The sequence below is a fragment of the Scleropages formosus genome, chromosome 9 (genome assembly GCF_900964775.1).
Source record: "Scleropages formosus chromosome 9, fSclFor1.1, whole genome shotgun sequence".
Taxonomy (NCBI): domain Eukaryota; kingdom Metazoa; phylum Chordata; class Actinopteri; order Osteoglossiformes; family Osteoglossidae; genus Scleropages; species Scleropages formosus.
In genome coordinates, this window is record NC_041814.1 from 7,489,540 (window position 1) to 7,511,168 (window position 21,629).

General features: G+C 41.3%; 1 protein-coding gene across 3 annotated transcripts in view; it reads left to right on the forward strand.

Moving 5' to 3' along the window:
- diras1a (DIRAS family, GTP-binding RAS-like 1a) overlaps window positions 1-20,388 on the forward strand; it is a 31,172-nt gene extending 10,784 nt beyond the window's left edge. For all 3 annotated transcript variants that reach the window (XM_018745836.2, XM_018745837.2, XM_018745838.2), the window contains exon 2: window positions 14,022-20,388. In XM_018745836.2, coding sequence (XP_018601352.1) covers window positions 14,054-14,650 — 597 coding nt within the window. In that variant the 5' untranslated portion in view covers window positions 14,022-14,053 and the 3' untranslated portion in view covers window positions 14,651-20,388. The remainder of the gene's footprint in view (window positions 1-14,021) is intronic.
- The last annotated feature ends 1,241 nt before the right edge of the window (window positions 20,389-21,629 follow it).

Below are 21,629 nucleotides of genomic sequence, written 5' to 3' on the forward strand. Positions count from 1 at the left end.
TCCTTTAGAGATTTTTGGCCTTGCTCTAGCCTTCCATTCTCATGTTCATCATATTTCTTCTTTCTTATCATTTTTTACTTGAGTGGATCAAATGCCCTTTTGGTGATGCGTATTGTATTGTAACATTTCTCACCATTATAGTCAGTATTTAAGAAAACCCAGAGTACACAGTGGCATCCAGGGTCACGAGTCCACCAACCTCAGTCTTGTTCTGCCTTTAAGTACAGATGTTTGCAGTACAAAACTTTGAGAAATGTTTTGAGAAGTGTTCTGAAATTTGGCAACAGGAAAGTGAATAGGTAATAAGCAATAATATAGAAAGGGGTGGTTTTAATGATGAGCCATGAAACACATCTGCTGGATCTCCTGTGATGTGGTCGTCCAATATCAGAGGCTCCAGACAGCGAGCAACATACCTTCAAACCCTTAAGAGACACTGCTAAATATAAAGAGCTGTCTTCTAAATATAAATTACGAAAGTCAGAGGCTACACAAATTTAGACGTGTCTCAGCTTACCTTCTGAGAACATGCATGTGTGGTAGGTTCTAGAGCAGGGTGACCCATATTCTGTGTCTTATTTATAGTGCAAAGCCTCTTTGGCTATAACCAGTAGTGGTTTACAGTTTAGCACACTGGGTAATGTGAAGTTGGTTGAAATAACGGGGGACTTCTTGTGGCTTATAAATTCAGCTTGATTTCAAGTTAGACCTTCGCAATGCAATTCATATCTTTTACCCAAAAATGTCCTGCAAAGGTGATGCATTTTGTTGTTGAAAGCAATTACAAAAAATAAACTTCATTAAAACATCTTTACAGTTGTTTGGTGTTGTGAAAGACTTTCTGTTATGGTAACAACACAGTAAGAATATAGTAATGTTAAAGATCACAGTATGTCTTTTGTGTATCAGTGTACCTTACTGCTATAATTTCACTGTACAGAGTGCACTGGCTTCAACTACTTTGTTGAAAACGTGGTTTTCTTTTATACTTAATGACATTTCCACAGTGATGCATACCATATTTGTTACACTTGTAGCAGCTAGTTAGAGAGTACCCTGAGGAATGTGTCAAAATGTTAAGTACAATTGACTTGTTGAACTCAAAAGTGCCATTATCGGGGTACAGCAGCACATTTGTATAGGGCAGCCTTTGGAAGGTGATGCGACTTTTTTCTACAACTTCATTACACAGCTAGTAGACACAAGCAATTGAATTATATCAACTCCGATAAAGTGTTTTTTATTAGCAATGGAACAGCACTGGGCCACAACAGGGAGACAGAAAGCATACGCTAAGGAACTGCAAACATCCACGTACATAGAACAAGGCTGCAAAATTTCGTGGGTGTGACGTTCCAGAATGGTGTCAAAGTATTCCAGAATTCCTTTGAATTGTCAAATTTTAATTTCTCTAATTTACAAAATTGCACAGTTTCACATCATTCATCAGTCATCCACATAATTTATAGAAGGAACTTTTAAGTGTTGACCATAACAATGAAATGCAGTTCCTTACCAACTATCGATGCTTAAAGAAGAAAGTTCATTTGATCCTACAGAATCCCTGTTTATTGAACTCATTTTAATTCTGCTCTAGCATATATTTCCATATTTTAGCAAATTACATCATTCCCATATTTTATAGTGGCAATGGAAAAAACATTGTTAGATTCAGAAATATGTTTCTAAAAAGGGACTGGTAATGTGCTTAGAAGCCCTTGCATTCCAAAAGTCGAATACTTTTGTGCAAATTCACAACTTGAATGTTGCATACTAGCATATTCCTCCTTTAAATCTGAACTGTTCCGTTATGTTTTTTCTATATTTTTGCTATACTTTTTTCTGTACTACATGCTCCAGTTTATAGGACATGTACTAGTGTGCGCCACCTGTTTTAAAGAAGCTAACTAAAAGCTTAATTAGACAATTAAGAATGTGTAAATTTAATGTGCTCTAGTTCCGCATTATTGTAATGGAAAATGGCTCTGGAGTGCGATATGTTTCAGATGGAGTATGATAAACTGCTGTGGCTCTTAGCAGTTATGTAATCTTCCTAGAAAATTATTTCAGTTACATTTCCTCAATGCCCCCTCTCAAGTAATACAGTAAGGTATTCCTCAGAACAGAGGAACAGGGTTACGGTTAGGGGTTAGGGTTTCTGTCTAACAACATAAACAGATTACTTCTATGCAATCAGAATTATATATATTAACTATATGTTTTTGTAATAATTTTATACAAGCCATTAAACACACTGAAAAGCCCAAAAAAGCCATTTGATTTCATCTTTATCTTCATGAAAGAGCTAAATAAGACCAAGACAAACCTACAGACAAAGGAAGAAAGAAATCTGCATTTGATCAGTGGTTATTAGCTGCAGCAACAAGGTCTGCTCAGTTTCTCTTTTTTATTGGTTTTTTAAACAGCACCGCTTAACAGCATACGGATAGATACAGTACACCTAGAAAATGAAAATATGCCTGAATACACAGAGCAAGGGCTCAGGATGAAAAGGTTACATATAAATCACAGATATGATCATGTAGCACTTGATCATGCAGCACTTTCTAATAATTTCCAGAAGGGTGATCAGACATTCCAGAATTCATTAGAATTGTCATGTAGATGAAATGTCAATTTTTCAAGTGGAAGAAATTTAAACACTTCAGAAATACCCAAATTTACAGAGGTAGCTTCTGGTGTATCAGTTTCTCTTTAAATATGTGCTTTGGGGGCTTTTTTGCATTTAAGTTGGAGCATTTATTCGGGCCATCATTGTTGCCTGTGTTTTTACTGGCATTACTGCCTTTAGCTCAAATGAGCTATAGATTGTTTCCCAGGACCTCCAATAGGAGGCCATAGAGGCCTGGGCAGTTCAGTGTTTCTGTCACTGAGAAGAGGTGGAGGCTGTACCATGTTACCCTAAACCCTCTACGTGTCCATCCCTTGCTGATCTTGGCAAGCCTGCATGAGAGATGTCATGTCACAGTGATGGCTGCCAGGCTGTAGGCAGCATTTGCAACTGGGAGCATTTGCCTTCTCTTCCAGGCTGTAGAAATATGCATAGAAATAAAGGCACGAGGACCGCAGCTGTTGTATAATGTATGAACTTTGAACACAATGAAGGTGTACCATTCAGGGGGTACCCCCCCTCTGCCTTGCATCCAGTTATTTTGAAATAGGCTCAAAACAGGGGCCGAACAGGACATGTGGAAATTTAAATTGGATGGATGGGTGCATGGATGGATGGATGGATGGAAGGATGGAATAAGCTCAGTGGACAATACTGTAGACATTATGGACAACAAACCATAAATACAGCAGAGATCACTTTAAAAAATAATTTTATAAGTATATATTTATTCATTCACTATTAGTAAACACTTCTCCAATTCAGAGTTGCTCTAGTCTGGAGCCTATCCTGGAAGCTTGGGATGTGAGGCAGAGTAATTCCTGCATGAGACACATGTTCATTACATTGCAATCAAACATATTCACCGAAACTTTAAAACACAAGATTTGGAGTTGCTGATGCCTCTGAAACACATCTTTAGACTGTGAGAGGAACCCAGACTACCTGAAGGAAACCCATTGAAGTATTCCACACAGATCAAGGAACTGTGAGGGACCTGTGCTTCATTGTTTTATATATGTATATATGTAATGTAAAAAACAGAGTATACATATATTTTGGTATGAAACAAAAAATGCTTGATTATATTTTAGATTTTTTTATCATTATTTGTTATTATATAACCATTTACATGCCCGGTACAGTACCTGTTACTAAGGTTACTGCAATTTACTATTGGAGAAGAATCCAGTGATATACAGTATGCAAGACCTATAAGTCAAAGTGTCACAAAGAAGGCCATAAAAAGGCAAAAGCCTTTACAGAGCTACCCTTGAGTCCCCATTCCACAAGTAACTGGACAATTCATAGAAGAAATGACAATAGGATGCTACAGATTCTGGTTCCGTATGAAGGTCCAGCAAGCAAGTATAAAGAGCAGTGAACAAAGGTAAACAATGTACATACTGACACTTCCTCCTGCTCTGGCGTCAGTATCAGTCATTATCAGTCAACCAACAATATGTGTACATTAGGTGAGAACTGAAATTAGATTGATCATCAACCATGATTTTGGCTGTGTCCATGCATTGGTAAAAATTGCAGAAAGTCACAAGACAATCTTTGCATGACTGATATAAAATAGTTTTACTTTGGTTCTTGGCGTACTTGTTGTAGGGATCTGCTTTTCACTGAAAATTCAGAATATCTGTCAGATAAAGTGCGGTCACAGCATGCTGAAGAACCATGTAGCCAGTATGAAGCTATGCCAGGCTGCACTTTTGGTTCCTCTCTAGGGGTCACTGATTGGCTGTCACGTCGGGCTAGTGACGGTCTCCTCAGTTACTGACTGTCAATCATCATGTCAGTGAAAATGGCCACCAGACATGCAGGGAGTCCAGTGTGTGGTTTGACGTGCCCTGGCTGTCACTTTGTGTTGCGGTCTTAGGAAAGATGGATAAGAGCGGAAGCCGTTCCTCAGCCAGTACCACACAGCGGTTCATTGAACTTTCAGCACGGGATTCTAACAGCACCTACAATAAACACTGGTGTTATATAAAGTATATTGTAATGTACTATAAATTGTTTTACAGGTCAATCCGTTTTGAATAAATGTATGGCATTTTTATTTTTTGCAGGCGCTGAAGTGTTGTGGCAAAGGTTATTTCAGAATATGATAGTATTGCCAGTATCTCTATGGAAACCGTAGAGGACATTCAAGGGGGGATATGCATAGCAAGCACTGTGCCAGAGCTAATGTTCACTTTGGCAGGAAAGATTAGCTAAAACCACTAATAAGCTAAATTGCTGCAGCTTCCCATCTCCAGGCGAAAATAAATGAATAAAGAGACCCTCCCTGAAAAGGAAGCATCAATCACTGCTGTCGACAGTCGCCTGGAGACCTTCTCAGGGCTCGATATAGTGAGACCTCTGCTGCTTCCACGCGGCTGTCACAGAACTGAAAGGCATTGATCAAAGCCTCTTTGCCATTTACTTATTGATTTAACTGCATGGGGAGAGAGGCGTCTGTTCTTGTTTAGTCCCGGTGACGTGTCATGTGTACTTCAGTCAGAGTGAGCCCAGACTGCAGAGGGCTGGTCTTTAGTGGGTGGGGATGATAAAAGCCACTGCTGGAAAAGGCTGTTCACCATCAGTTGGACTTGGGCTTTGGTCCAACTTTACTTGGTTGCTGATCTGACTCATGTTATGTTGCCTTTTCACAGTCATGTCACATTAATTGTTATGAAACCAATTGAGTTTGTCAGCAGTTGGCTGCTATTTTGATGACTAACTGACCATTTTGTTACCTACACTCATATAAATCAGCTTAGATCAACATCAGTCTCCTTAGACAAATCCCAAAATGCTATTTGTATTGCCTGGGAATGTTGGCATTACTTTCTTAAAGCAGATTTGTATGATGAAGGCATGAAAATTTTTACAGATGTACAGAATCTGTCCAAGGACTGTGTAGCTTTTAACTAAATTTTTTTTACTAAATTGGGAAAAGTACTAGAGATAGCTACAGGAGACACAAGTTCACAAATTCTTTGAGAATAGAGTCATGCGCCGCTTAATGACATTTTGCTTAACAACTGACTGCATGTACGACGGTGGTTCCAAAAAATTATAATGGAGCTGAAAAATTCTCATCGACTAGTGACGTCGTAGCCGCCGTAACGTTGTAGCGCAGCGTGTTACTCACATGTTCGTGGTGGTGCTGCTGTAAACAAACCTACTGCGCTGCCAGTCGTATAAAAGTATAGCACATACAATTATGTGCAGTACATAATACTTGATAATGATAATAAATACTTATGTTACTGCTTTATGTATTTACTATATTTTTTAATCACTATTTTGTGTATGTGCATAGTGCATTTTTATCATATGCTGTGTTACACCAGCAGCAGCATTATAAATCTTGCGTTTACTGTGTCTCTTGACTGCATCGAGGCTATACCATCTAGGTTTGTATAAGTACACTCTATGATCGAGGCTATACCATCAAGATTTGACACTGTATGATGTTTACACAATGATGAAATCGCCTAACGACGCATCCCACAGAACGTATCCCCGTCGTTAAGCGACGCATGTCTGTACACAGGCTGCCCAGTAATGGGTAAATAAGCAACCTCTGGAATACTGAATAGAGTCCATGGAAGGCTGGAAGGGTGCAGAGAGGAGTTTGTCCTCCTCACTTTGATCCCGAGACAGAAAGGCGTTATTCATCAGCTGGGACCAAAAGCCTTGTCTCAAAGACTGATGACCAGAGCTTGAGCCTCTGGAAGATGAATGAGTCATTAATAGTGTCTGACCACAGTGCTGGTGGAAGCACAGAATGTGCACAGACACAAAGATTTGCACTCAGAGAAATATGCAGCCTTGCACAGAAGTGCACTATAAAATGTGATAAAATTAAACTGTGCTGAGTCAAAATGGGACAGAATACGTTTGGTTCGGCCAGCCCACCTTATTGAGTTGCAGAAGAGGAATGTGCCTGTATGATGGGCTCTCTTCTTAACCAACGCACCAGATAATAAAGGTCCTTTAAGAACAGCAAAAGAATACAGATACAGAACGCTGCAGTGCGAGTTGTCTTTGAGTTGCTGAAGCATTGTCATTTATCTCCCCTCCTCGTGTCTCTGCATTGGCTTCCTGTAGCTTCCTGGATCAAATTCAAAACTCTGGTTATGGCCTACAAAGGCATTAGTGGAATTGCTTCCAGATATCTATAAGACCTGATCATCTGCTACACCCCACCCAGACTGCTACGCTCCTCCACCTCTGCCTGCTTGGTGCTCCCACGTACAAAAGGTCCAAAAGCAAAAGCACCAAGGTTCTTGGTTCTGGTGCCGATGTGGTGGAGTGACCTCCTCCCTCACTCAGAACTGCTGAAACTCTCTCCACATTTAAAAAGGGTCTTAAAACTCACCTCTTCTGGGCTCATTTCACCTATGATCTCTTAGGTTCAGGTAATGTGTAAATGTTCATGCACTATAACTTTGAGATCATACCGGTGAAACAACGGACAAACCTTCATGTAGCTACTCCTGTAATGTCATGTAAATGTTTAAAAAAATAAAAATATATATGTTATTAGGAATATGATTAGGAATCATCGATATTCAGATAAAGTTTTATGGAACGTCGCTTTGGAGAAAAGCATCTGTTAAATGACTAGATGTAAATGTAAAGCAAATAGTGTTAGTCAGGGGGTGCAGTGGCATGGTGGTGCAGTGGTGCAGTGGGTTGGAGTTCGAGTCCCGCTTGGGGTGCCTTGCAATGGGCTGGTGTCCTGTCCTCAGTGTATCCCTTCCCCCTCCAGCCCTTGGCCCTGTGTTTTTGGGTTAGGCTCTGGTTCTCTGTGACCCCATATGGGACAAGTGGTTTCACATTGTGTGTGTATGGTGTTATTCTGTAATAGTAAACATGTGGTTCTGGTTGTGTAGCGGTGTTCCCTTCCATTTCTTCCAGATGCTTGAGCTTCTTCCCAAAGACAAGTGAATTGGTGACTGTAAAAATATGCCTTTAGTGTGTGTCAGTGAGTGAGTGTGTTACCATGTTCTGCTGCTTAAATAGGTGAATGATTGTAGAAAGTATGGTGTGATATATCCAGCACTATTAGTTGCTTTAGACAAAAATGTTGGCAAAATACTAATTAATAAAAAATAGTGCATTGCTTTAGAGAAAAGCAACTACTTAATAATTAAATTTAAAATAAATGCAATAATAGGTTGAAACCATGCAAGATGGGCTGAAACAACCCAGCCCGTGTTATATAAAATAACAGATGTAAGGAACAATGTACAAACAGTGCACAAACAAGCAGACACAGAAACATAACCTCACATATGAACACAGATGTTCGCACTGACAGATACAGTTGGCACTTTTTTATTTTGCCAAAATCACATCTCCTGTTCTTTTATGTTGTTGGTCACGTTACAGCACAGTTTTGCAGCTGGAATGTCTATTGATCTTCTGACTCTCTGGTGTCTTGTAAAGATTAGTAATAATCTATGATGACAAGCCCTTCCTGGATTGGGGCCTTTGTGTGGCGGAAGGGCTTGTGTGATCTAGGGACCTCCAGAGCTATATCATCGGGAACAGTATGTTCCTGGTAGGGTCTTCCAAGGCAAACAGGTCTGGAGTGAAGATCCAAACTAACACAATCCAAAAACCCCCATGAAAAAAGTGAACAGGAGAACGTTTATCTTGCCCGGAACAGGGTCATCTGGACCCTCCCCTGGAGCCAGGCCTGGGGGTTGTGTCCCTAGGCGAGCGCCTGGTGGCCGGGCAGACCACATAACCCGGCCAGGTTCAGCTCAAGAAGGCAACTTGGGGATCCCATATGGGCCCACCACCCACAAGGTCCAACATGGGGGTCAGGTGCGATGCTTTTCAGGCAGCAGTAGCGGGCAGGGTGGCGCGTGACATTGTGGCCCCTCACGACAGAAACTGGCTCTTGGCACGTGAAATGTAACCTCACTGGGGGGGAACGAGCTGAAACTGGTGCGTGAGGTTGAGAGATACCAACTAGATATAGTTAGGCTCACCTCCACTCACAGTGTTGGCTCTGGAACCAAACTCCTTGATAGGGGGTGATGTCTCTCCTACTGAGGAGTTGCACAGGGTGAGAGGCACCGGGCAGGTGTGGGGATACTCACAAGCCCCCGGCTGGCTGCCATATAGTTGGAGTTTATCCCAGTGGATGAGAGGGTCGCCGCAATGTGACTTAAGGTCTCAGAGAGGAAAATTTTGACTGTTGTGTGTGTCCTTATGCACCAAACAGCAGTTCAGAGTATTCAACCTTCTTGGAGAGGGTGGGTGGGGTTCTGGACGGGGCCCCACCTACAGACTCCATAGTCCTGCTGGGGGACTTCAACGCTCATGTTGGCAATGACTGGGAAATCTGGCAGGGGGTGATTGGGAAGAATGGCTGCCCGATCTCAACCCGAATGGTGAAATGTTACTGGACTTCTGTGGTAGTCGTTGTTTGTCCATAACAAACACCATGTTCGAGCACAAGGATGCTCATAAGTATACTTGGTATCAGCACTCCTTAGGCCATAGGTCAATGATCGACTTTGTAGTCGTTTCATCTGACTTAAGGCCACATGTTCTGGACACTCGGGTGAAGAGAGGTGCTGAGCTGCCAACCGATCACCATCTGGTGGTGAGTTGGATCAGATAGCGGAGAAAACTGATGGATAGACCCGGTAGACCCAAGCGTTAGTGAGGGTGTGCTGAGAATGACTGTCGGAGGTCCCTGTCCATAATGATTTTAACTCACACCTCCGGGAGAGTTCTCCTATGTCCTGGAGGAGGTAGGGGACATGGAGTCTGAATGGACCCTGTTCAAAACTCCCATTGTGGAAGCAGCCAGGCACAGCTGTGGCCAAAAGCTTGTTGGTGCCATCATAGCAGCAACCCAAGAATCCACTGGTGGACACCAGTGATGAGGGAAGCCATCAAGCTGAAGAAGGAGGCCTTTAGGGCCTGGTTGGCTCTGGGGACTCCTGACTCAGCAGACAGGTTCCAGCAGGCAGAAAAGGCGGTAGCGGCTACGGTTGCAGAAGCAAAATCCAGAGTATGAGAGGATTTTGGAGAGGCTATGGAAAATGACTATCGGTCGGCCTCAAAGAGGTTCTGGAGAACCATCTGGCAGCTCAGGAGGGGTTGGAGGAGCCCTCAAGCTGTGCTCAGCAGCAGTGGAGAAACTCTGATCTATAATGAGGACATTGTCGGGAGGTGGAAGGAGCACTTTGAGGAGCTCTTAAACCCAAGAGATGTGCCTCCCTTACAGGAGTCAGGGCTAGAGGCTTCCAGGCTATCAGAGTCCATTTCCCTGGTGGAAGTCACTGAGGCAGTTGGAAAGCTCCACAGTGGCAAAGCAGCAGGGGTGGATGAGATTCACCTGGACCTGCTTAAGGCCCAAGATGTTGTGGGGCTGTCATGGCTGACACGCTTCTGCAATGTTGCATAGGCCTCGGGGACAGTGCCTTTGGATTGGCAAACTGGGGTGGTGGTCCCTATCTTTAAGAAAGGGGACCGGAGAGTGTGTGCCAACTACTGGGGTATCACACTTCTCAGCCTCCCTGGGAAAGTCTATGCTAGGGTGCTGGATAGGAGGCTCCGGCTGATAGTTGAACCTCGAATTGAAGTGGAACAATGTGGATTCCATCCTGTCAGTGGAACAGTGGACCATCTTTTTACCCTCTCACAGATAATTGAGGGGGCATGGGAGTTTGTTAATCCAGTCTACATGTGCTTTGTGGACTTGGAGAAGGCCTATGACCGTGTTCCCCGAAAAATTCTCTGGGAGGTGCAAAATGAGTATGAGGTGCCGGGGCCACTGCTGCGGAGAGCTGTGTCCACATACTTGGCATTAAGTCAAGCCCATTCGATGTGGGTGTTGGACTCCGCCAAGGTTGTGCAAGTCTCCACTTCTGTTTATGGTTTTCATAGACAGGATTTCAAGGCGCAGTTGAGGTCAGGAGGGCATTTTGTGCGAGAGATGGAAGGTGATGTCTCTGCTTTTTGTGCATAATATTGTCCTCTTGGCACTGTCACATGGTTGCCTCCAACACGCACTGGAACAGTTTGCAGCCGAGTGTGAAGCAGCTGGGATGAGGATCCAAGTCTGAGTCCTTGGTTCTCTCACAGAAAAGGATGGCTTGCCCCCTCCAGCTAAGGGGAGAGAATTTGCCTCAGGTGGAGTTTAAGTATCTTGGAGTTGTTCACGAGTGAGGGAAGAAGGGAGCGTGAGATCGGCCGCAGACTGGGAGCAGCGGCAGCAGTAATGCGTTCGCTGTACCGGACTGTAGTGGTGAAGGGGGAGCTAATCCATAAAGCAAAGCTCTCTATTTACTGGCCAGTCTATGTCCCTAACCTCACCTATGGTCATGAACTCTGGGTAATGACCAAAAGAATAAGATCGCGGATACAAGCGGCTGAAGTAAGTTTTCTCCACAGGGTTTTGGGACTCACTCTTCGTGACAAGGCGAGGAGTTCGGACATCCGGGAGGAACTCAGAGTAGAGCCACTACTCCTCCACATTGAGAGGAGCCAGTTGAAGTGGTTCGGGCATCTGATAAGGATGCCTCCTGGGCACCTCCCTTTGGAGGTATACCAGGCACGGCCAACTGGGACGAGGTCCCGAGGTCGGCCCAAGACCCGCTGGAGGGATTATATCTCACAGTTGGCCTGGGAACGGCTGGGGATCCCCCAAGCTAAGTTGGAGGAAGTTGCCAGGGACAGGGGTAGCTGGGCCTCTCTGCTCTCCCTGTTGCCACTGTGGCCCTAGAAGGACAAGCGAGCAAGAAAATGGATGGTTGGATGGATGGATGGATGGATGGATGGATATGATGACAATCCTCTTTCAGAGGGGTCAGTGCAAAGCTGCACTTAGAGTATGCAGTGGGTCAGTAAGTATTAAACTGGAGGTGTTATATTCCTGGGCTACTTGTTTCCTGACTTTCATTTGGTTGTGAGCGTTTGAGGGAGGGGCACTACCCTGCGATGGACTAGCATCACATGCAGGAAGTACCCCCCCCCCCCCCCCCTTTTTAAAAAATCTTTCAGAATGAGTTTATACATTCACTGTAGTTATTTCACTGTTTATGGTCCTATGCGTTGGTTAATAATAAGAGCCCATCATGCAGGCACCTTTCATTCCTCAGTAAGCAGGGCTGACTTGTAAGCAAGGATCTGTTTTGTCCTATTTTGACCCACCACAGTTTACTTTTATCACTTGTTGTTATAGCACACAAACACAGGGAGAACATTGCAAACTCCATGCAGACTGGTGTGGATTCAACCCCACATCCGAACAGTCCAGGTTATATGTTTACATATATAAATAAAATTTTAATTTTATGCCTTTCACAAATAATTTTATGTATATTCATCCATGATTCAGTAAATATCAATAACTACTTGTCCAGTATAGTGTTGCGGACATATATTGTCTACCCTGGTTGCGCAAGGTGTAGGATGGGGGTACAGCCTGAACGGATACATTTTGATGATTTCGTTGATGGATGTTTATGATATAAGGAAATAAAGTTCACAAGATCACTGCCTATGTCTTTCACTCAACAAGGCATGCGATACTATGCTGCTAAAGGTGCTGTGTAGCAGTATTAAGAAATGTTCCGTGCTAAGTAATCCTAATGTGATCACGAGATAAAAGATTTATTTACCATAATGTTTATGTTGTTAAAGCTGTTATGTATGTTTTATTATTTAAATAAAATGAGTTAAGAGTGCATATTTATAGTTTATTTAACGGTAATATTATTGTTTGACTCAGGTTACAAAGATACATACCTTGAATTGCTCCAGTAAAGATTGCCAAATTTGCCAAGTACAATTGTGCAAAAAACTGTAAATATCTAAATACTGTACGTCCCTTTTAAGAAAAGTGTCAGCTAAAGGAATACTAATAATAATATTGTTGAGTATGCTCTGATTTATATTTAATATAATTAACTGCTGAATCTTTGTCCGCATTCTAAAAAGGGTCTTAAAATTCATCTCTTCCCGTCTCACTTCAGCCTTGATCTCTTAAGTTCATGTAAGGTATAATTGTTCATGCCCGTAAGGTATACATGTTCATGATCATGATCATACTCGGATCAATCCTTTACAAAGCCTCTCCTGCAATGTAATGTAAATGTTTATATGTATCCCCAAAAAAATACTACTAGGAAGGTGATTAGGAATTGTTAATATTCTGGTAAAGTTTTATGCAGCTGCTTGAGTGATGAACGCCGGTGCATATGGTAAAGGAACGAACCAACTGTACTTGAGTCACACATCTGCAGCTATGTCTCTTTCTCCTAATGTAATGCACAAATTATATTTTCTATGAGATGTACGTCGCTTTGGAGAGAAGTGTCTGCCAAATGAATAAATGTAAATGTAACTGTTGTAATTAGTTGATATTGACTGTGTGATAGTAGAGTGAATTAGGACGTATGATAGTGTGAAGTGGGAAATAAATTGTAACGACCCGCATTACTGAGACGTGTCATGTTCAAGCGGGAACAGATGTTTATTGTAAATAGTTGGGAACTGTGGGGAAAAATGTGAAATCGTTGTTCAACCACTGTGGGGGCTGACAGAGATTATAAGGGGGTGAGTGCCTGTTGGGGAGTGTGAGAAGGTTAAGAAAAGCCATTCCATTGGTGCGTGCCGATACCTCTTGCTGTGCATTCCAATAAAGGTCTGTAAAGAACGGTGTTCACGCATCCTTCTTTGCCTCATGTCAACCCAGAGCATAGTTTTGTTATGGAAGTGTCTGAACCGCTTGTCCCACACGGGGTCGTGGGGAGCCGGAGCCTCACCCGGCAGCACAGGGCATAAGGCTGGAGGGGGAGGGGACACACCCAGGACGGGACACCAGGCCATTGCAAGGCACCCCAAGCAGGACTCAAACCCCAGACCCACCAGAGAGCAGGACCCGGCCAAACCCGCTGTGCCACCACGCCCCTTAAGGAAGGGTATTTGAAGGAAAATAGCCAGATTTATACAACAAAATCTTTTGGGTTTCAGACACCAATTTTGTACCTCTTTTGCAAAACATTTGACAGAACCATCAGATTTGAGCCATTGTACAAAATAAAATATCTATTGTGGAAGTAAAGATTCCGTTGTACTGAAAAATAGTCACATTGTATAAAAAGGGATTTACATGTTCAAAAGCTGTTGTAGCTGTTTTTTCAAAGTTTGCACAGAAGGGGAAGGAGCAGGCGGATGAGGTGTGATGTAATATGAGGGCTGAGTATATTTCAAAGACATTTTACATTTAAATTCTTAGACTGTTTTTAGACTTCATCCTTTTCCATGTTCCAGAGAATTCATTCGCATATCAGATTTTTGAGAAATCTCTAATTGTGTGCATGTTTTTTAAGTTCATTCTGTTTTTCTTATGTCTTAGGTGGAAGAACACATAGAAACTATAGGAACAAGATGCCAGAGCAGAGCAATGATTACCGGGTGGTGGTGTTCGGGGCTGGTGGGGTGGGCAAGAGCTCCCTGGTGCTACGCTTCGTGAAGGGGACCTTCCGGGACACATACATCCCCACTGTGGAGGACACATACAGGCAGGTGATCAGCTGCGATAAGAGTGTTTGCACCCTACAGATCACTGATACCACAGGCAGCCACCAGTTCCCTGCCATGCAGCGCCTCTCCATTTCCAAGGGTCACGCCTTCATCCTGGTGTACTCCATCACCAGCCGACAGTCCCTGGAGGAGCTTAAGCCCATCTACCAGCAGGTGTTGACCATCAAGGGTAGTGTGGAGAACATCCCAATCATGCTGGTGGGGAACAAGTGTGATGAGACCCAACGGGAAGTGGAGACCAGGGAGGGAGAGGCACAGGCTGCAACCTGGAAGTGTGCGTTCATGGAAACCTCAGCAAAAACCAACTACAACGTCAAGGAGCTGTTCCAGGAGCTGCTCAACTTGGACAAGAAGAGGAATATGAGCCTCAACATCGATGGGAAGCGCTCCAACAAGCAGAAGAGGACCGACAAGCTCAAGGGCAAGTGCAGTGTGATGTAAGTTGGCTGGTGCAAAGGAAAAGAAGGAGATTAAAGTAAAGGTCAGAGAGACTTGCACAGAAGAGGAAGGAGCAGGCAGATGAGGTGTGATGACAAAAGGCCAGGGAATCATCTGAGAAGATTCATATGACCTAAAAGCATTTTCTGTGACCTCTCCACAGCCCCATCCCCCAAACTCCAATCTCTCTGACTTTAAACCATGAACCATCTGCAGCATGTTTAATCCATCGGTCATCAGATCTTTTCTGAAAGGTGTTATCCCCTAAGGAAGTGCTGTCACAATGTCAAGATAAGGGCATAGTGATGCATGGGAGGTTGAGGAAAGTAAAATGGGAACCTATCACAATATGAATCACTCCACAAAGCCAAGGGAAAGAAACGGAAAGGGAGAAAAGTCCACATGAGGCTTACGATAATGGTAGATATTTATTCCCCATATTTACTCTATCTTCCACGGAGCTGGCATTCTCTTCCTTTTATTTTCTGTTCTTTGGCACCGTTCTGAATTTAGCAAGTTATAGGTTTCATTAGCAAGAAAGTGAAGCTGTGAAGAACTCAGCTGCACAAAGATGTTTTGTAACAGCATTTTCCATTTTCACTGATAACCTGGACATTGAATTGACAGGCTGTTTTTTTTTTTTTTTTTTTTTTTAGGGAGTAAATGTGTTCATAATTTCACAAGTTGGCCTGGTAGTGGTTCTGGCAGGAAAATCAGAGTAGAGGCAAAGTAAACAGGAAGGAAAGGCAGCTATTATAGATTCACAAGGTTCTGTTGTTCTGTTTTAAGATTTACACAGATAATGAAACTCCTTTGACTCTCTGCTTCCATTTTTATTTCCCTTGATGTTTTACATCAACTGAAATTCCACCTCTGGTGGTAACTCTTCCTAGGAAAAGAAGCAGATTTGAATTACTACTACATGTACTCACTAACTCAAACGCTTTAGCTAACTGCTTGTCCCGGTCAGCGTCACAGTGCTCCAGAGCTTATTTCGGAATTCCTGGGTACGAGGCTTGGGTGGTACACCCTAGAGCGGACGCCAGTTCATCACAGGGTATTACTAATTCTTTTCCAAATTTATCAGTAAGACAGAGAAGCTGTGTTTTTGACATGAGTGTCAGCTTTGGACCATACACATGTTCTTTTAATTCATTTGAGCGATATAATGAACGCAATCACCCAGGCTGTCTCTTTGGGTCTTTTAAGGGATATGTCAGTGTTTTTCAGATTTTACTAATTACTCATCTGTTTTCTCTACAAGAAGCTGCGCGGAGTGCCCTTACAGCTTGCTGATTTTTATTAATCGCGTTTCCAATCCATATCATTTGTTTCTCTTAGAAACATAACAAGCATGGATACCAAGGTTTGACCAGATTGTCCAAATTATATGTTTTCGATGAAACGGAATGTCTTTGAGGCACCAGTTATTTACTCGTCTATGTAAGAATTTTTTTTAATTAATTTATTTATTTATTTGTTTATTTGTTTCACTTTATAAAATGTTGCCTTTCAAAACTTCAGGACTTGTATGCTGTCATATCTGTATATATAATGCTTCTTGGCACCCTTTTAATGCCTGCCAACCTGTTAAAACCTTGGTGTCTTCCAACTCAATGAAGTGAGCAGTTCTGGAAGCAAGACAAGAAACCTTCCCCATGTACCACCGAAGGAGTGGCATATGTACCAGGTAATGCTGTGTTCACAGAACAGAGAAGGACGTTAAGAAGGTGCCCACGTTCCCTGACGACAGTGCACCCTGTTTCCAGAGTCGCTGGAACAGAGAGGTTTTGCACTGTGCCAATGAGAGAAGGGTTACACTGCTGAGTCCTGGAGAGTCTCATGATGGGTCTTCTCAGTTAGCCACCCTACTATTTTATTTAATCTCAAGTAAAACACCAACCAACTTGGAAATGTGCCCAGCTTTCTGAGCTTCTGCTGAACCACGCTTAAATTCTATGTGGACCGTGGGGTAGTCCAGCAGTCATAACAGCCAAGAAAATATGTGGAAATTTAAAAAGTGCACGCATTTTTTTTTTTTTAAATTTAATATAAGGCTGTCATTTGCTTTTATCGTTATGTTTTTTGTCACATAAACAAAACAAACAAGACAAAACCATCCGTTAACATCTGACATGCAGTGTGTCATTTGATGTCATGGTTGTCGACGCAGACTGATTTTAGAGGTGTGCTGAGCAATGATGTGCACTGATATAAACAGTCATTGGATTCATTGTTGTATTCAGTTCAAAGACAGTGGTAAAATATAAAAAAGGAAAGGCCTTGAATACTATTGTGCAGCATCCCACAGATTTGTTCATAATCAGATTTTATGCCCCATATAACTCTTCACCCTGTACTCAGGAGAAAATCTATTAACAGTATAATTAAACCATAAGAGGTATGCAAAGGATTACGTCTTTTCTACTTTACTAACCTACATTATCATGAGATGATACCCTTGTTAGTACATATGAAGGTGGTTGAGTAAAACGATGACATATTTATGTCATGCAACATTATTTCTTTCCCACTTTATCACAAATGGGGTGTTAATAGTTCCTGTTAAAATTTTCAAGTGACAGATACAGAAGTGACTGTCTTGCCCAGGGATTACAAATGATTGGTCAGATTCAAAAGCACAAGAGTGGGTAATTTTGACAGGTCACTGTCCAACATGAGATCTGATCTGAGTGATGAGCCAGGTCTGATAGAGCAATAATGTTTAAATCCCCTCGTGGAACAGTTCCACAGCTTTTTCGGTGTCTCTCTCAGGTTGCAAGAAATGAGGCTGTAAATTTCCAACTTCCACAAGCGACTGACCTCAATGTGTTGTGACTGACGTTCATAAGAAAACTATCCTTAGCCACAGTTATCCAGCTGAAAAGAAAAAATGGAAGTATGTACAGGAAGCCAACCAGAAACCAAAATTATTGTATTTTCAATTCCCTGATTCCAAGTAATCTAAAATGAGCCAAAGAAAATATGTTGTCTGATTTTTAGTAATTTGTTCATTTTAAAAGCACAGTTTGGATGATCATCTTTCCATGTATCAAGGCCAGTTAAATCAAAGGAATTTTCTTTTAACTGGTGTTCAGATCATCCAGTTTAGCTATGGGCCCAAGACTGATGTTCAGAGGCCAATGAACTCTCTTTCCCCATTGTATAATCTGCAGAAATGACGTATCAGCTTTCAGAACTAATATCATTTTATGCAATGTATTGTATTGGCACAATCATATGTATGAATAGCATACCACCAGAATTCTGAATTGCTTGTATACAATTTCTGTATGTGTGTACCCTGTGCAGATGTTTTAAGTATTTACTGTTGAGATAGTGGCCATCATATTAAGGTATGTTAAGGTATATGTTGCATTATCAGAATGTTGTTTGCAAAGCATGGGATATTTAGAAGTAATATGTATGTTTTTACAGCCTTAGCTTCTAGCAAGATTTACATTGATACCGAATAATAGGATAATGTATCAGCTTGGTCCTAATATCTTTTAGTACTTTTCAAACACAACTACATTGTAAGTCAGGGAGCTTTTTGGATACCAGAATACCTGTGAAGCAAAGATTGACTTGTTCTTTTAAGCACAGTAAAAATGTTTCAAAGTGTAATGTCAAAACGGTTTTCACTTTGCTACTGAATTTTTAATCAGTGTTTGGTCAATTTGTCATCTTCATGTTATTTTGGAATCTGTATTTATGACGTCTTTCACACTCACCCACTTTATTTTTGTTCAACTTAAATATGCATCCAGTAATGTCATACAGAAACAGTGCACGTATAATGTCCGATCCACATATAATGTCATGGAGAAAAAGGTTTCACATTTACCCTTAAAAAAATGCTTGTGCAGTACTGTAATGTTATTCTTCAGATTCAACGTGGTCCTTTTTGTTTTACATTTCCATTGTTTTTGTGGCTGCTGTGATGTACAATTAACTGCTACAGAGCTAAGGCCTCTAAGTGCACTGGGGCTGTTACCCTTACCTGTAATTTTGTGTTGGCAAAAATGCAATTGCTTGGACTTCTTCTACCTAGAGTTTCATAGTTTGATTCCATCTTTGGGTGCTTAGGGCACAATAATTTCCCAGACATTATCAACTGCTTTGAAATGGTCCTTTCCTCATTTAAGTATGGAAGTAAGACCAGTTTCAGCATCTCTAAAGTATACGTTCCACACTACAGCTGTTGTTGGATGTTCAGATATTCCTTCTCTGTCTACATACGTCATTTCAGTGTTTGAGCAGGGCATGCCTTACATGTATATTGTATAGCTCTATGGAAATAGTTTATTTTCCTGACCCAAGGGAGCCACCTTTGTTGCACAGATTGAGTAATTTGGTCACGCTTGTAACTGTTCCATGGGATTTTCGTCATCCAGCACTATATTTTCTGCAGTTGCGGGGATACCAGTGCACGGTAAGCCTCCCTGCCCCCTTTCATGTATGAATCATGCTGTTCCACTGGAAGGCCGCAGCGCCTCTGACAGAGACAGACTGAAGCAGCAGGGCTTTCAAAATGTGAGGCGAAAAGCAGCGCTGATGTACCGTGGATGGTGTTTGTCTTTAATGTTCAAATACTAACCCTGTTCATTCCACTGTCTTGTGTTATTTTGGAAAAAAGAATCAGTTGTCCTGTCAAATTTTCACTCCTCTGTTAATCAGTTAACTGTCTATGGTGAGTAAGCGTGGAGAGACTGAAAATAAGCACATGTGTAAAAATGCATATATAGAAAGGAAAAGGTAATGTTACAAAACAGGATGCTTGAGGAATGTATGGAGATGTTGAATGATACACCGGAAAATTGTTTAACCTTTTCTACATTTTAAAATATTTTTTAAAGACAATGGGGGAAAGTATATGGGACGTGAGACAAATTTATTTGTGTAAACTGTTACAAAAATGCTTCTGTTTTTCTCATATGTGTTGTGATTTTACAGGGTGTAGGAAATGTGTATCCATGTTTTGGATATATTTGTTCTAAAACTGAAACCCTGAGAGAAACGTTTTTTCTTATTCTGTTTTAGGCCTAATTATCTGTTGTAAATACATACAAGTGTAATATACCTATATACAGGCATACACATGCATAAGTGTGTGTGTGTGTGTATATATATATATATATATATACACATATATACACACATATACAGTATATGTTCTGGGTAGCAGTGGGACAATGCTGGGGGTGTACAGTAACTACAGGGTAAGCAAAAATTAGAAGCAGGCAACCACCCAGAAGGAATTTTAGTAATCTACTTTGTTCTCATCAGTATGTTATGATGAGCACAGTTTACACTGGCACCCACACACTCTCTAGCTATTGCTGGACATAATGATTGGTTGCCTTAATTAACATCAAGGGCAATGTGAATGTCCACATTTTATGGTTAAGGGTTGGAAGTAGATATCCAGAGGGTATCCCATTTCTCCAGAATTAGTAAAGGCATAGCAATAGGGGTTATTGCATAGGCCGTCCTGAACTATTTTCTCATGCCTCTGAGAACAGCATCCAGCATTGTCGCTACTGATACCTGTCTGTGCGTACCCAAGCATGAGGGCAAAGACAAAAACTGTGAAGCATCTTTTGAACCCCTGTGCAATTTTATATTTTTGAATGTTTGATCATGATTCAAGATTATTTCAATGTTTGCTTTTTAAAGAAGAGTTAATCTAGCATTCCCTTCTAGCAATAGTCTTCCTATTAATGATATACTGTGTTCATGCATCCCATGACAAACAAAAATGATAGTAATAATGTTATAACAAGTCTGCATAACAATGAGTTTTTTAATAAAAACATTAAAATGCAACAATGTACATTTGTTTCTTTTTTTTCACTTCTTTTCAGATGGTATACTATTCAATGAATTCCGTTAACTATTTTATTTTCGAGAACAGTACATTTGTGCAGTCTCCCGATTTATTCTCAACCTCTGGTTTCTGTATTCTACTTGCGATGTGGTTACCATAGCAACATCATTATTCTAACTGCACTGAGGCTTTAGTTTACTCAGGTGAGCATGTTAAGGTGCAGAAGCAAAGTCATTCACATGAAATGATGGGGCCTTCAGTTATTATTATGGTATGCCCAATATTATGTATAACCTTAGTTATATTTATTATAATAGTCATAAAAATAGGTGGCAAGTCTTTTAACTTTTCAAATACTTATCATTCAGGTTTAACAGATAAGAGTATGACTTATGCAAAGGATGCAGAATACTGAAATAATTCCTTCTTTTTTAATTTCTGTTGGTATTACAAAATATTGCATACCATGCAAGTGCTTTGCATTCAGTTTCTGTGTGTCTATATTTGCTCATCTTTAGATTATGATCTCAGAACCCAGCTTTTAAAACAAAGGTCTGCAGTGGAAGTAGATGCTTTTGTGGCTTACTTCTCTCTGTTTGAAAAATGCACAAACTCTACCGCTTTACTGCATCCAGCAACAATATCTTTTCCAAAATATACTGTGATCAGTCTCCAAACTACATAAAGAGACCATGCAGTACGTACATAATGCTGTCCCAACACAGAACACAATTAAAAACAGAACTGGCAAATATTACAAAATTCCCTAACACTGTACAGCAGATTGTTATACCTTTTTAAACCTGAACATGGATGTGAACTACTCAGTCTGAAGAACATGGTCATTTGAGAAATTTCAGTGATTAGAAATTTTTGCACTTTTTTGCAGGGTCTCTGTTTATATAAACAGCTAGATCCATGTCAATATGTGGTTCTAGGCAGTGACCTGTGGATGAAGTCAGACTTGCTGCGCCAAAATGGGTCTCAGCGTGTCTGACAAAGTGAGGTTAGTGTGCACAGTTTTGATTTCACTGCTGGAAGGAGAAAGGCAACAATCATTTGTTATAAGAGTCACCTTTTATGTAAAAGTATAATATATTTTCAGCAGAATGTTCACATCTAGTCATCCATTCATATCCCTTATTCATCTAG